At 56.2% G+C, this 15,911-nt stretch overlaps 1 protein-coding gene across 4 annotated transcripts in view; it reads left to right on the top strand.

Annotated features, from left to right (window-relative positions):
* The window catches only part of DBF4B (DBF4B-CDC7 kinase regulatory subunit), a 37,057-nt gene extending 21,146 nt beyond the window's left edge, over window positions 1–15,911 (top strand). For 3 of the 4 annotated variants that reach the window (XM_031030736.2, XM_031030735.2, XM_031030737.2), the window contains exons 7-13: window positions 1,119–1,261; window positions 2,871–2,904; window positions 4,845–4,890; window positions 7,775–7,891; window positions 11,201–11,309; window positions 11,436–11,560; window positions 12,402–15,911. In XM_031030736.2, the coding sequence (XP_030886596.2) occupies window positions 1,119–1,261; window positions 2,871–2,904; window positions 4,845–4,890; window positions 7,775–7,891; window positions 11,201–11,309; window positions 11,436–11,560; window positions 12,402–13,023 (1,196 nt within the window). In that variant the 3' untranslated portion in view covers window positions 13,024–15,911. The remainder of the gene's footprint in view (window positions 1–1,118; window positions 1,262–2,870; window positions 2,905–4,844; window positions 4,891–7,774; window positions 7,892–11,200; window positions 11,310–11,435; window positions 11,561–12,401) is intronic. The other variant, XM_081804851.1, reaches the window with a different exon arrangement.

Raw genomic sequence — 15,911 nt, 5'->3', positions numbered from 1 at the left:
ATGACCTGAGCCGAAGGCAGACGCTTAATGACTGAGCCACCCAGGCACCCCCTAAGATAAAATCTTTAAAAAAAGTAAATAAAAATAGGGGCGCCTGGGTGGCTCAGTCAGTTAGGCGTCTGCCTTCGGCTCAGGTCATGATCTCAGGGTCCTGGGATCGAGCCCCACATCGGGCTCCCTGCTCAACAGGGAGCCTGCTTCTCCCTCTCCCTCTGCCATTCCCCCTTCTCATGCTCTCTCTCTCTCTCAAATAAATAAATAAAATCTTTAAAAAAAATAAAATAAAATAAAAAATAATAAAAGATTTTATTTTAAGAAATCTCTGCACCCAGTGTGGGGCTTGAACTTACAACTCCAAGATCAAGAGTCGCATGCTCCACTGACCAAGCCAGCCAGGTGCCCCAAAAATAAAATCTTTAAAAAAATTTTTTTTCATGTTCTTTCTTTTATGTAGGGTTGTCTCACACTGTAACCACCTATTTGCAGGTTGTCATAAATTTACATTAGAAGAGCTGTCCTGAATTGGCGGCAGTGACTGGCCCTCATACCCAGCTCCACTCTGAGTCTAGGGTTTTCTCCTAATAACAGTGTAGGGGGCTGATCCAGATCCAGCCTGAGATCTGTGAGGGCATTTGAGAACTGCGCTCAGGAAGGTCCTGGCCTGGGATGTGGGAGGCTCCGTCGTCACTGGAAAATCAGCCGTTTCTGACGTGGTCTAATTTCCTGCCTTCCTGTGTATTAGGGAAGCTCCTGCTGGGCCTTGCATCTAAGGCTGCGTCTGAGTAAATCACATGGCTGGTGTCCCCCCTCGGGAGCAGCTCTTCAGTGGTACCATAAAGCCCTTGAGAGCCGTAAGGCAGCTGCTGTTTGAGAGTTGTACTCAGTGCCACAAAATAGCGTGAAGCCAGCTTACGTACTTCTCCAAGGATAGAGGACCCAGCCCTTTCTTTATTATCAGCAGGTGCAGAGGTGACACATAGCCAGAAGGTGGCAGGCAAGGCTGGTGTGATCCAGTGGGCCAGGTCCGTGAGAAGTTGAGCCCCCAGCCCCAGGAAGGGGCCGTGCCGGGGAGAGGAGGAGTGGGAGCCTTTGGCCACAGCCCTCTGTTTCCTCCACAGAAATGCTGATGCACGTGCAGCAGCTGTCTCTTGATACTGTGTGTGTGAAGAAACAAGGGCCAAAGAAGAAGCCAGAGGTGGGTCGTCCTGCTGAACTGAAGGGAAATGGACAGTCTGCAGTGGTGAAGTCTGTGACAGCTTCGGTAAATCCCCGACCCAGGCGAGCCATTTCTAATTGGCCATCCTGGAGAAAGTACGAGGAGTGCAGCCTCTCCGTCATCAGCACGGCCCTTGTGTCCACAGCCTCTCATTGCCTTGTCCTCTCCTCCTGTGCTCCCTGCAAATCTCCCGTGGTCCACTGAGGCATGCACCGTGGCCTGGGCCGTGGACTGCCTGTGGGTAGTCCTGGCCTAGATAAAACAGCAGTGTTCACAGCCTGCTGGCCAGGCTGCCGTTCTGGGGCCAGCTCTTGGCCCAGGAATGAGCCTGCAGATTGCATCGGTGGGGGCAGAGGATGTTGCGGTTTAAAAGAGCTGTCACCTTCCAAATTCTTACTTGGCTTTTCCTTCCTTTGCTGGAGTTAGAACTGTGTGTACCATACATCAAGAGAGCCCAGGCTGATTTTTCAAGCCACGGTATCCACCCAGCCTGAATCTAAGGAAGGATTAAGCCTTCCAGGTCCACTGAGGGCCTGGCACCCAGGAGCAGGACCAACCATGGGAGCGAACCGCTCTACCACATGGAGCCCCCTTGCTCCGCACCCTCTGGTCTGGGAGTCTTTGGGTTTCTGCTGCTGCTGTTAACTAGATTTGCATTATTCACCATTCAAAAGGCTGTACAATGAAAGTCTCTCTCCCCTGCAACTTCTTCTCTTCCCCAGCAACCAAGCTCCCTCCCTGAGATAAGCAGTATGAACAGTTTCTCAGGTATCCTCCCAGGGTCCATGCATATATGAGCAGATGGGTCAGAAGTTCCTCCCTTTTACGCAAATGCACGGTATTTTTACTTTGCTTTGTTCACTTAATAATCTATTTTATAGGTACTTAGGGGTCTTCCAGAGTGAGTTCTGGGTGCAGTCTGCTGATATGCAAGGAGATAGGGAAAGCTGCTTTGGGTGATGTTGGCCCTGGAGGTGTGGCCTGGAGGAGAATCCAGAACCTCTGTGGGCCCAGGGGTACACATAGTCATGGACCCACTGGATCTCTGCCACCCCCCTCCCCGAACTCTACCTGATTTCTTATTTTTTTCCATTTAGTTTGTAATACTAGCTTTGTTTGACCTTAACCTAAACATTGGTTTTGACCAACGGGGTCCAAATACACAACACAGGGCACAGGAAAGCGAGAGGCGTGCTCTTCACGCTTGTCCTGTAAGCTGACCTGGAACGGCAGCAGTGCCTAGAAAATGCAAGGTGTCTGGGCACCTGCTGTGCGTCAGGTCTATTACCTCCTCCCTTTGCATTTGTCTGTACATCGTGGCTATGTCGGCGAGGCGGGTGGGTGCCGCTCACAGTCCAGGCGGCACAGCGCCAGCCTGCACCCAGGCCCGGGGGCCCTGGAGCTCTTGCTCTTCGCTGTGCCCTGCGTTCCCTCCACAAAGTCAGCTGCCACTGAGATGCGCACACAGGGCTCGCCACCCATCGCGTCCCTGGGGAGGCAGAGGGAGCCATTGTGTCAGGTCTGCCCTTGCTCAGGGCCCAGCCGACCGCAGGAAGCGAAGTGGGGCAGACTCACAGCGACTCGCCTCCCCAGGCCCGCTTCCTCGACCCTCTAGCTTCCTCGAATCCTTAACCTATTTTCCCTTTCCATTTAGGGAACATGTCCAGCAGAGTCAAGAACGCGAAAAGGTCAGTGTCGTAGCTCTGCTCATCTAATTGCAGTCCCTCCCTCCTAAACGCTTCCCCACGGCTCCCTCTGTGGCAGCATCTGCTCGCTTTTCTTCGGCAGGAAGTGAGTCCAGGTTGTGTTGCCCTGTTGTGTTTGCAGGGCCTGAGCTTTGGAGACGAGAGGGCGGGAGGAGGGTATCGGTAAGCAAGCCCAGAGCTGCCCGGCCGGAGCTTTTCCTTCGTGCCAAGAGCTCATGCGGCCGCTGCCACTTCCTGGGCACTGAGTGAAGTTTGCCTTCCTTTTCCTCTGATTCAGGAGCGGTTTGGGGTGGGCAGTGTGACAGCTGCCTACCACTCTCCCAAATGCCAGACTCCCTGAAATTGACAAACCGGCAGATTGACAGCCTGGCTCCCGGCCCCTCTTGGACCGCAAGAGAGTTTCTCCCCCTGGATGTTTCTCCCAAAGATGCTCTTTAAGTGGCATTTATTCGTGCACAAGCAGGAGCTAAGAAAAGTCACTTGGCACCTCTCGTGTTCAAAATTCAAGGAAATCTGTGGGGGAATTGATTTTAATCACTGTCTCAGTTAATTAGAAAGACAAGAAATCGCCCCCAAAAAGTAATTAATGGGGGCTGATGCCTTGCGAGGAGCGAGGCTGCTTTTTGCTTGGGCGCTGGCGGAGCCGTGAGCGGGTCTGAGGGGGGAGGCGCCAGCCTCGGGGGGGCGGGGTGGTTGGGGGGGTTGTCCAGGGGCTGCTGGGGCCACCCGGGGCTCCCAGCCTGCCTTGGCTGCCCTTCTTTTTTTTTTCAAAGCATCCAGTATTTGTGTTTTTATTTCCTATTACCTTAAAAGTTCAGAGTATACTGCCAAGAAAACTAGCCTAGGTTAGAAAACCACATTTTTTCCTCCTCTACCCTGGGAGTCAATCAACAGGGAAGCAGAAGATGGCTGGCATCAAGCACAGAAAAATGGTTATACCACCTATTACTTCCTCCTAAAGATGCCTTCTGGAGACAGGGCACGTCCTTTATGGAAGCTTCCTGATCACTAAATAGAGTTTATGCTCCCTTTTTAAAAAAAAAAAAAAATTTATTGTTATGTTAATCACCATACCTTACTTACATCATTAGTTTTTGATGTAGTGTTCTGTGATTCATTGTTTGTGCATAACACCCAGTGCTCCATGCAGAACATGCCCTCTTTAATACCCATCACCAGACTAACCCATCCTTCCACCCCCTCCCCTTTGGCTGCCCTTCTGACAGGCCTTCTGTGGGAAGTAGAAATGGTTCTTAATACCTAAGAGATCTTGTAAACTGTGTGAATAACTAGCTCATAGCGGATGAATTTCTTGATTAACTGAGCAAGTTCGTCTTCCCAGCAGCCCTTTGCCCTGTTATCCAGGATCCAGATTTCACCTTTGGTATTTTTTTTTTAACTGCCCTCCTGCTACGATCCGTAAACACTCTTCAGCTCTCTTCCTCCCTGCTTTCCCGCAAAAAGCCCAGGATTCTCCTGGAGTGTACCTCCTGGGAGTGTTCTCAGGCCCCTCGGGATTCTGAGACAGCAGGAGGGAAGGTCAGGGAAGGACCGAAGGCATTTAGCGGAAACGAGCTGGGGCTGAGTTCTGCCCTGTGGGCAGGTTTCTAACCCTCGGCTGACGGCCTCCAGAACCCACACACAGCAGGGTCCTGTGCCCTGCTGTGGGGTGGATGGCACCCTGCGGCCTCTCCCCAGTAGGGGACCTCCCTCTCGCACCCTGGGTAGAGGCCAGAGGAGATGGGGGTGGGTGCCTGACCTCAGCCAAACGGAAAGGCGCACTTCGGGGTGGTGTGGGCTCTGGTTCCACGTGGCTCTTAGACCTCGGCAGAGCCTCGCCTCTCTGAGCGTTTCCTGTGCGTGTGGTGCGGGCCCTGCACAGGAGCCGACAGATGGCTCATGTGTGCGCGTTTCCTTTCCAGTGGCCAGGCTGAAGGCACCGTTCCTCAAAATCGAAGATGAGAGCAGGTGAGTGGTGGGGGGCCCCCTCTCTCTCCCCTCAGCCCCACCAGGCCTGCACGGAGGACAGGCACTCAGGGGCCCCAAGCTGATGTGGGGGTCATGGAGCCCCTCAGCCCTCCACCTTCGTCTTCCCCAGAAGCCGCTCTCTCCCTCTGTCACGGAGAAGTCTCCCACAGACCAGGAGGAGCCTCTGAAGGTGACATTGCACAGTTGGCCCTCCTCTTGGTCGTGAGTCAGAGGTTAGTGACCCTGAGTGTGCATTACCTCCTTTTAATGCTCTGCTTTTAGGAGCGCCCGTGTCCCACCCAGGCTCATTGCTCCTCCTTTGCCCCTGGGCACACACTGACCCTCACTACCGAATCCGTGCTGGCCCCGGACGGCGCTAGTAACCGTCATCTTGGCTGAAGCCAGGGTGCTCGGGCTGGTGTTGGCGAGTCCCTTGTCAAACCATCTTGTACTGGAAGCCTTTCTTTTTTTTTTTTTTTTTTTTAATGTTTTATTTATTTATTCATGAAAGTCAGAGAGAGAGAGAGAGGCAGAGGGAGAAGCAGGCTCCCCGCCTAGCAGGGAGCCCGATGCGGGACTCGATCCCAGGACCCCGGGAGCATGACCTGAGCCGAAGGCAGTCGCCCAACCAACTGAGCCACCCAGGCGCCCCTACTGGAAGCCTTTCTGTTTGGCTGTGCAAAACCCTTTGCTGACACCTGTTATCTTGTGAGGGCCTGGGAAAGACTGGCATGAGGAGAGCCCATCCTTTTCCTAGTGGGGAAACTGAGGTCAGAGAAATTAAGGGACTTGTATACAGCCATGTTGCCCATGAAGCTCAGCCCAAAGCCAGAATCCAGGTGTCCTGCCTGGCCTGCCTGGTGTCCTCCCCGCTCTGCCCTGTCTGTCCCCCAGTAGGGCCCCTTCTTTCTAGAGCAGGAGGGGCACATGGGTGATAACCTATGAGCTGTTAGTCACCTTGGTTATCACTGACTCTTCAATAAGTACTAGTTCAAAAACTGTGAATCTATAGTGACCTCAAAATTAAAAGTTGGTTTTGGGTTTGGGCTTTGTTTTGTTTTGTTTTTAAAGAAGCAGCTCATGTGAACCCAGCAGAGACTCCTGGGACCAGAGCTTTCTGGGTCCTTTAGCCTCAGGCAGGGCAGCTGAAAGGCCCAATGCCGGAAGCCTGGCGTGCCTGCCTGTCCTCCAGGTGGACCTAGGTTTCCTTCTTGGCGCCTGAACACAGGAGAGACTTGGCTTTGGTGGCCCAGAAATGAGTGGAGGGGACGCAGGGAGATAACGAGGTACTCTGTTCTCCAGTTCCAGTGGGGTGACGGGGTGCACGTCCTCCACCCCAGCCCCTTCACTACCAGTTAAACACAGTGGTCCTGGCTCGTACACATGCCAGTGCCCCAGCGTCGCCCTGCATGTGGCTGGCACACGTCACTTATGGGGGGGCGTACACATGTTGGGGCACCCCTGGCAGCATAGGCAAGAGTGGAGACGAGCTTTCTTTTTTTTTTTTATTTTATTTTTAAAAGATTTTATTTATTTATTTGAGAGAGAGAATGAGATAGAGAGAGAGAGCATGAGAGGGAGGAGGGTCAGAGGGAGAAGCAGACTCCCTGCCGAGCAGGGAGCCCGATGCGGGACTCGATCCCGGGACTCCAGGATCATGACCTGAGCCGAAGGCAGTCGCTCAACCGACTGAGCCACCCAGGCGCCCCGAGACAAGCTTTCTTATGCTTCTGTTTACGAGCTCTCTTGAAGCCCCATAACCTTAGCGACCTCAACTCTGCAGCCTTCTGGGCAGAAACAGACCATTGAAGAGGAAGAAAGTGGGGTACCGGGGCCGTGAAGGGCACCTCCCTCTCCTTAAGGGCCCAAGGAGACGCATGTATTAATCCACCCCGAGGCCACAGGGCTCTCACCATGGCCCCCTCCCTCCTCCGCCCCCAGAGGCCCGTGGCCCTCACTCCCCTCTTGAGCACAGGCTGCTGCCGCCAGACACGGCATGCCTCCCAGCTACCACATCAGGCTTTGCTCGGGGTCCCCAGGTGACCACCCCTGGCTCTGGAAGTCTCTTGAAATGAGCAACTTGAGGCAGGCCACCAGAACCATTCAGTATAGGTCTGACTACCCAGAACCTTCACTGTGCTTCTCTCTTCCATTCAGAATACCTCCCCTCGGGTGGTACCGAGGAGCAGCCCAGAGCAAAGACGTTCCTCTTCGTGGAATAGGAAAGTCATTGTTCTCGTCTAAACATTCCTCCATTTAGGTCTGCCAGGCTAGAGTCCTCAGAGGTGGTCAGGGTCAGGAAGCAAAGTGGAAAGATGGATCAGGAGTCGGGAGATTTGGCTTGTTGCCTGGTCTCGACCACTTACCAGTCGTGAGCCCTTGGGCAAGTCACAGAACATTTTGGGCTTCGTTTCCTCTTCTGTCAAATGGGCTAATACCACATGTTCCGCTTTGCTCAGACGAGGCAGGGAGGGTAAATGGGCTTGATGAGTAGCCAGGGGGAGTGTTATCAGTCTCACAAGGAAGGCTGGGGAAGGTTTGGTTTTAGAACTGAGGAGTTGTGAGCGCCTGGGTGGCTCAGTTGGTTAAGCGACTGCCTTCAGCTCAGGTCATGATCCCAGGGTCCTGGGATCGAGTCCCGCATCGGGCTCCCTGCTCTGCAGGGAGCCTGCTTCTCCCTCTCCCACTCCCCCTGCTTGTGTTCCCTCTCTCGCTGTGTCTCTGTCAAATAAATAAATAAAAATCTTAAAAAAAAAAAGAACTGAGGAGTTGTGTGGGGGAGAGGCCACTTTATCAGGACTGGGATTCTGGGGGGTTGGGCGGGCCCCCCTTCCCCTCTCCCTGCCACCCACGGTATTCAAAATGGAAGTTCTCTGTGTTTCAGGAAGTTTCGTCCCTTCCACCATCAATTTAAGTCCTTTCCTGAAGTTTCTTTTCTGGGACCCAAAGATGCAAGTCCCTTTGAGGCCGCGATGACCCCGGGCAGCTCGCATCATACCAGGTGGGTGTTGCTGGTCTGAGTACCAAGGGCCAGCAGCAGGCAGGGCCCTTGGGAGCCTGCTGGTCCCATTTGGGAATGGCCATGTGTTCGCTCCTGAGGCAAAGTCTGTTCTGGGAACTTCGCCCAGAGAAGAGAGATACTAGGAGTCTTCATCCGTTTTACTTGGTGTTCTCCATCCGTACTAAGGAATTTGACTTGTGTCCAGAGGGCAATAGGCTGGTTTCTGAAACTCAGATCTACACTCCATCTTCATCACAGGGCCCTCGGCTCCCATTAAAAATGCAGGTTCTCAGACTCCACACCTACAGAACCACAGTCTCTGATGATGGAATCTCCAAAACTGCATTCTTGTGAGTGGCTCCCCAGGTGACCTTTATGCACGTCAGAGTTGGAGGCCTCTGGGGCTAAACATCAGGAATAACTTAGGGGGCAGGGAATCCAGGGACCTGCCACATTGTGTGGCCCAGAGTAGCTTGTAGGCATGTGGGCTTGTAGGGTTGTTCCTCCTTTCTGTGGGTGAGAATTTGAACCTTCCCCGAGTGGAGTGCAGAAGGGATGTGGTTCGGGAGACGGACAGATGCCTTCTTGGACCTTCTTCTAACCTCTGCGTCACAGGGTTAGTCCACAGACCAGGAGACCAGGACAGGCAGACTCCCCGCATGAGAGTTCCCAGGGCCAAGGAGGGCCTGTGGGTCCTCCCAGTGGACAGAGACCATGAGCAAACCGAAGTGACAGCCCGGTGCTCTGCATCCCTTTCCAGGAGGCGCAAGGGGTACCAGTAGGCGGTGCCAGGCCTGGGATGGCTGCCAATTACAGAGGAGCAGAGGTGGTGAGGGAGAGATGGTGAAGCATTGGTGTCTGCATGGGAGGAATATAGGGAAAGAGTGGCCCAGGCTCGGGGGGCAAGATTGGTTGGGGGGGCGTGGAGAAAATCTGTGAGAGGAAATGTTTAATTTTTTTCATTTAAAAATTATTATATTTTGGTTCCAAATTAGAGAGTTACAGAGGGGGTTTTTTGGTTTTTTGGTTTTTTTTAGATTTTTATTTATTTATTTGTCAGAGAGCACAAGCAGGGGGAGCGGCAGGCAGAGGGAGAAGCAGGCTCCCCGCCGAGCAAGGAGCCCAATGCGGGACTCGATTGCAGTGCCCTGGGATCATGACCTGAGCCAAAGGCAGACGCTCGACCCACTGAGCCACTCAGGTGTCCCAAGAGTTACAGAGGGTTTAAAGTGAAAAGTCTGGGGGTACCTGGGTGGCTCAGATGGTTAAGCATCTGCCTTTGGCTCAGGTCATGATCTGTGGGTCCTGGGATCAAGCCCCGCATAGGGCTCCTGGCTCAGCAGGGAGTCTGCTTCTCCCTCTCCCTCTGCTGCTTCCCCTGCTCATGCTCTCTCTCTCTCTCTCTGTCTCTGTCTTAAATGAATAAATCAAATCTTTTTTTAAAAAATAAAGTGAAAGTCTATATTCCACACCTACCCACCAATCTCCAGATTGTGGGTCTGTCCAGAGATAGTTTGTGTGTGTGGACAGAAGTACATGATGTATCCTTCACTCCTCTTCTGTAAAGAGTAGGATAACATTGGCTGAGCTGGATCTAGCCTTTTCCACTTAATGTATTCTAGATTAATTTCCTATTAGTCCCTAGAAAGCATCCTCATTCCCTTTTATGGATTCAGGGTCTTCCATCATATGGTGGATTTTTTTTGTTGTTGTTTTGTTTTTAAGATTTTATTTATTTGACAAAGAGAGACACAGTGAGAGAGGAAACACAGGCAGGGGGAGTGGGAGAGGGAGAAGCAGGCTTCCTGCAGAGCAAGGAGCCCGATGTGGGGCTCGATCCCAGGACCCTGGGATCATGACCTGAGCGGAAGGCAGATGCTTAATGACTGAGCCACCCAGGCGCCCCCATCATATGGTCTTACTGTATTTTCTTTAGTCTCTTCTTGATGGGTACTTAGATTGTTTCCAGGCTTTTGCTGTTATAAATAATGCTGCAGTGAATAGTCTCACTCTGTAAATTTGTGGAATAAATTCCTAAAAGTGGAGGTGCTGGGTCAAAGGGTTCCTGCATTTATAATGTTGATAAACATGGCCAAATTGCTTCTCGTGGGGGTGATGCCCGTGTGCACTCATGCACCCTGGCCCGCGCCCAGCTGCCCCCATCCCCAGCCTGGGCTGTCCCGCATGCCGACCTCTGCCAGCCTGCTAGGTTAAAAACTGTCTCTTGGTGTGATTTGCATTGTCATTTTTTCTCATTATGAATGAGGTTAAGTACATTCGTATGTTTGATCATTTGAATTTCTTTCTGTGTGAACCTTCTTTATGTCCATCGTCCATTTTTCTTTTCGGTCACTGTTTGCTTTTCTTTTTTTTTTTTTTTAAGATTTTATTTATTTATTTGACAGAGAGAGACACAGCGAGAGAGGGAACACAAGCAGGGGGAGTGGGAGAGGGAGAAGCAGGCTCCCCGCAGAGCAGGGAGCCCGATGCGGGGCTTGATCCCAGGACCCTGGGATCATGACCTGAGCCGAAGGCAGACGCTTAATGACTGAGCCACCCAGGCGCTCCACTGTTTGCTTCTCTTATTGATTTGTGGAACCCTCCACATATTTGGGAATGAGCCCTCTGTGTTATTAGTTATAAATACCCCCCACCCCCGTCTGTGATTTGTCTGTTGTTTACATTTTCTGCCACGCATACATTCTTTGAGATTGCATGTAGTTGAATTTATCCGCTTTTTTCTGTTTTCTGGATTTTGCATCATGCTCAGAAAAGTCCTGAAAGGAGACTATTTTGGACTTTGTTGAGTTTGCTCAGCCAGCCAAGCAGCCACTAAAAATACGGGCCTGAAATTAAGACGAGAAGTCAGGTTCGAGAAGGAGACTGGCGAGTCCTTGGTGAAGGTGGCAGCTGTGCAGGGGGCAAGCCGGCGAGAGGGAGGAGACCGCCTGAGCCTGGGGAAGGCGACCCTCGGGAGGGGAGGGCGGGAGCAGCAGAGGCCCCTCGCTGCCACTGAGGCCTTGCCCCTTGCCTCGTGCAGGGCAGAGGGACGTGGGTTTGGGTGCGAGCTCGAGCTGCAACTGCCCTGGGAGGCGTTCCTGCTGGCGCCGGCACCCGGCCTCACCTGTGCTTTGCCCTGTGGGGGCAGGGACGGGACGGGGTGCCCGCCGGGAGCTCTCACCTTCCTTGTTGCCTCTCCTGCCACCCAAGTGGGGGCAGGCCCGTGCGTGCCTGCCCAGCTGTCTTGGTCCGCCCCCTGAGGGCCCAGTCCTGATCGCTTCCCCCACCCCTACCCTGTGCTTTCCCCAGAGAACCCAAGGACCGCGAGCCGAGCCTGCGATCGGCCGCCCGCACCCTGCCCAGGAGGAGGAAGGGCTTCTGTGAGTGCTGCCAGGAGGACTTTGAGGAGCTCCACGCGGTGAGCCCTCCCTGCCGAGCAGCTTCTCCCGGGCTGCTCTGACGGCACCCTTGCCCCCCGGCCTCCACCCCGTTCGCGTCCCCCCTGCTCTTGTCTAATGCGCTGTGCCCCTTTCACCCCGGGCAGCATCTCCAGAGCACCCGGCACCGGGGCTTCGCCCTAGAAGCCCACCCGTATGCAGAAGTCGATCGGGTCATTGCCCAGCTTGGCCACAGCTTTGCCGACGCCCCCTCCCGGGCCGGCCTCCCCAGGTGAGCGCCCCGCCCATCCTCGCTCTCCTGCTGCCCCCCCGCTCTAGATGGGAAGGAGCCCTTAGGCTGGTGACAGCGGGGACCAGACTGTGGCGCTTTTCTCTTTCCCACCAGCTTCTGTCCTGGTTCTCTCGGGGTTTGGTGGGGGTTGGGAGCCCTCCATTTGTGGCTCCAGCTGACGGGGACGGCCCCCACCAGCATGCGGCTGCTTCCATGGTTTGTGGGGGTGGGGAGCACAGTTGAGCAGTTGCTGCTCCTGGCATGTCCCTGGTGGTGTGCCCGTGTGGCCTTCTGGAAGTAGAGAGGGGGGTTCCTGGGTCCCTCTCAGACGGGTAAAGAGCAAGATCTCTCTGCCTTTCTAGAAGTTACCCCCAGAGAGGACTGCAGGAGGTGCTCTGGAATCCCAGGTTCCTCTGAGCCCAGCTTCCCCTGCTGCCCACCACGGAGCTGTGGCTTCCCCTCTCGAGCCCAGTCCTCAGCTCCCTGGGCTCAGTTTGGAGAGCCAGGCTTGGCGCTGCATTCTCCGGCCGCCAAAGGGCACAGCCTCCGCTGCAAAGTTATTAAATGGAGCAGCCTCTAACCTGTTCCTCCGGCCAGCCCTGACCACAGGCCACAGAGCCGAGAGGGGCACAGCCAGCCCTGGCCGCCGCTACAGGGGCAGCCCGAGAACGGGCCTTCCGCCGAGCCCCAGAGTGGGCCGCTCGCTTCAGCACAGCAAACCCGGGGTAGCGCCTGCGGGCCGCACCCCCGCGCGCCCCCAGCCCCGGCCCGGGAAGACCCCAACTTGCCGCCTGCTCTGGAGTTGAGCCCTGAGGCCCACTGGCGGTGTCTGTCCCCACAGGCAGCCGGGCTCCCCGTCTTCAGATGGTGACCCTCTGTGGCCTGAGACTCTGCCTCCCGGCCAGCCCTCCCAGCCCCGGGCCGCGTGTCCCGGGATGAGACAGGAAGACGAGCTCCCGGCCCCGGGCGCCCCAGAGCGAGCCGGCTCGGAGGGCAGCGTGAAGCCACCCGCCGAGCCCGTGGGGGCTGGCCACGTGCCAGGACCAGTAGCAAGCTGCCGGGAGCTGGGGGGCTCAACGGATGTCATTGCAGACCCCTCAGGGACGCCAGGGTCCAAGAGCCCTGTACGCCAGCGCCTCCCAACACGCTCTGGTTCTGCGGAATTCTCCAGCCTGGACGTGGCCCCTGTTGGCCACAAGCGGAAGGTTCAGCTCCCCGGTGGCAATCCCGAGAAGAGGTCAGGGGTCTCCCGGCCACAGGCCTCCTCCTTCGTTCCGAGAGCCAGCAGCCCCTGTGGCACCAGGACAACCAGTGGCAGGCCTCTCCTCTGCCTTCCCCTTCCGGGCTGTGAGCACAGGCCCTTGGCCTCCCTCCTCCCCGTCCCAGAGCCCCTCCCCTGGCAGCCCACGGAAAGGCCAGCAGAGCCCCCTTGGCCTGGGGGAGGATGGCCCCCCGGGATCTGAGGAGTCTGAGCGTGCAGCCCCCCCATCCCTGGCCCTGTCCGCGGCCGGCTGGCTCCAGGCCAGCTGTCAGCCCACCTGCACTCAGCGGCGGACATGCAGGCCCCAGAGGGACCTGCGAGGGCCAGTCCGCCAGCGGAGGAGCCGGCTGCTCCCAGTGGTCCTGCCCACCGCCCCCGGTCTCCCAGCACCCGCAGAGGACTGCTCCCCGGAGTTCCCTGGGGCCGCAGCAGCCCCCAGCCTGAGGGCCAGAGACGCAGATCCTAGTGCTGCACACCGCCCGGGAAGGGGAGCGCCTCAGGCCTCCCCGCCAGAGCCGGAAGAGCCCGGGGCCTGGCCTTTGAAGTCCAGGTGAACAGCCGAGGTCTCGGCCGAGCTCTGTGGGGTCGACAGAGCCAGTCCACCCACTCGCCGGGTCTTGGGGGCGTGCCAAGAGAGTCTGGGCTGGGGGCTGCTCTCTGCCCCTACCTCCAGCCGTGTCCCGACTGGGCAGCCCGCTACGGTGCGCTCGTCCCTGCCAGCCGCCCGCTCCAGGAGGCAGGGGGCAGAGGGAGGGGCCGCAAAGAAGCCACCACAGCAGGAGCCCTGGCCCGGCTTCCTGTCCCTCTGGAGGCACTTGCCTCTTGCTGCGCCAGGTTTTATTGTTACCCACCCCCACCCCAGCCTCCTTTCCCAGGAGCATGTGGCTCCCCTGCTGTCTGAAATGCCTGTGTGTCCCTCCCCCGGCCCCCCACGCTCACACACACAGATCCTCAGGAACATATGAAGCAGAGGGGCTGGCTGCGGGGCCCCCAGAGCTCCCTCGCCCCTGCGTTTGGTGGGAGCCCAGCACTGAACGGACCTTTCCCCTGAGTCCGGGGATGGCCAGACCCCCCCACCCCGCTCTTCCCTGGCTGCCCCCCCATTTCTGCTATTCCAGGGTCAGCGGTTCACCTGCCAACTTCTGCATCACCCTCTTCCCTCCCTCCCTCCCTCCTTCCCCAAGGACCTCCCCTCATTTCTTTTAGCCAAGCCATTAATCTGGAGACAGAGATGGGTTTGCTATCGATTCTCTGGCCACTTTTTTTTTTATTGCATTTTGTGCTGTGGTTCTTCTCACCCTTCTCTGCCTCAGTGCGTTTGTTTCTTTAAATGTTGGAGCTACAAGAAGCCTGGTGCTATTCTGTGGCTCATTTTGGAGGAAGAAAGGGGGGCCTAGCTGCGGGTGAGGACCTGAGTTGTTACTTTGGAAATAGAGTAACTCTGTGTACAACCCGCATAGAGGTCATGTTTGGCCTTTTTATGCCATTCCTGTTAAATTTCACAATTAATCTTGGTTCAGGAACTGTAAATAAATTTGTTAATAACAAATAGCAAAGGGATAGGGCTGGAGTGCGGTGTGTCAGGCCTCAATGTCCCCTCCAGTGACCCAGAGCAGGGCCACGGGCCCAGCAGACATGGGCAGAGTAAGTGGCCAGCAGGATGGGAGCACCCTGTGAGTGGGAGAGCATACGTCAGCCGCCACCCTCCCCGGCCCAGTCCCTGAGGGCTGCAGGGGGCGGGGGCTGCATCTGTCCTGTCTCCTCTGGTCACCGACTTGGTTCTGCTGCCTGCCAAGCGGTCGCCTACAGAGGGCATGCCCACAGCCCACTGCCAAGGAAACTCCTCGGCCCTAATGAGCTCTCCTGCTAGGGGCCCTCTCCCTTGTGTCCCGTTGCCTCTCCCACAACACCGCTGCTCTGGATAAGAAGTTTCCCCCACCCCTTTCTCAGACCCCTGGATATCCTCCCGTGCTGCTCAAGAGACCAACACACCCAGTGCCAACACCCTCCTCGCCATCTGCCCAGGACCTCACAGCCGGCTGGCCTTCCCCTCCCATCTCCACCGTTGTGACCTTGGACATCACCTGTCAGCCAGGCCAAGGCCCAGGGCTGTCTCTCCCTATCCATGTCTCCGTTCCAGCCTCCAGGAAATAAATTTAGAGGGGACCGGAGGAGACCTGAGCTCAGACAGATGGGTGCTGGCCCTCACGTGTGGCCCTCAGTGGCTCCTTGACTATTGGAACCCCCTTCCGCTCCTCCGCAGATGACCTTGACTCAGACTGCGCAGGCACCGCCTCCCCCTGCTCTCCGTCCCCTTCCCACATCTGACTCTTGCGGAGGGAGCCGTGTCCTTCCTGTCACCGTCCCTGCTCTCCGGTCCACCCTGGCCAGCCTTGTCAGATTCCTTTTCGGATTTGCTATGTCTTCGGATTCCCTCTGCCCTAAAACTCCACTTCTTGATTCGGCAGCCCCCCCACCCCTTCTCCAGCCACTTCCTGCGGTCTGCAGCTGCTGCCTCCATGTCTGCACCTCGTCGCCCTCCCAAAGCCGCCGAGGCTCTGTCTGAAGTGCTCCACGGGCCTCGGCCAGTCCAAGGTCACTGGATAACCCGAGAATTACCAAAGTCGGCTTCCTTCTCTCCTTTTCCACCTTGAAACCTGGCTCTCCTGCTCCGTGACCCCCCACCAGCCTGGTCCTTCCCTCCCCCAGCCTCTGCCCTCTGTATCAGCCTCACTTAGCACGGGCCTGAATCAGTTCCTGGAACCCTGACCCGCCCTCCGGCACCCCTACTTCCCCAACGTGGGACCTTCGTCCTCAGCCCTGTGCACTGCTCTCTCCCTTCGCAGATGGGACCTGAATTGGTAGCTCGGCCCCTGGCTCCCTTCTGAATTCTCTTCCCCCAGCTGGGTGGGAATGCGGGGGGCCTCGCCCCAGCCCGGCTCCCGCTGTGACTTCCGGCGAGGCCCTTGACTACTCTGGGCCTTGGTTTCTTCATGTTTCGGTGAGGGGCTTGGATGAGATGACTTCAAGGGTCCCTCTTTCCAATAATAAAATACCTGATGGCCAACAGGTCCCTTGTATCCCTCTGTC

The sequence above is a fragment of the Leptonychotes weddellii genome, chromosome 15 (genome assembly GCF_054177405.1).
Source record: "Leptonychotes weddellii isolate Sample4059 chromosome 15, ASM5417740v2, whole genome shotgun sequence".
Lineage (NCBI taxonomy): Eukaryota > Metazoa > Chordata > Mammalia > Carnivora > Phocidae > Leptonychotes > Leptonychotes weddellii.
Note: the sequence above shows the minus strand (reverse complement) of the source record. Positions and strands in the feature narration are given on the sequence as shown.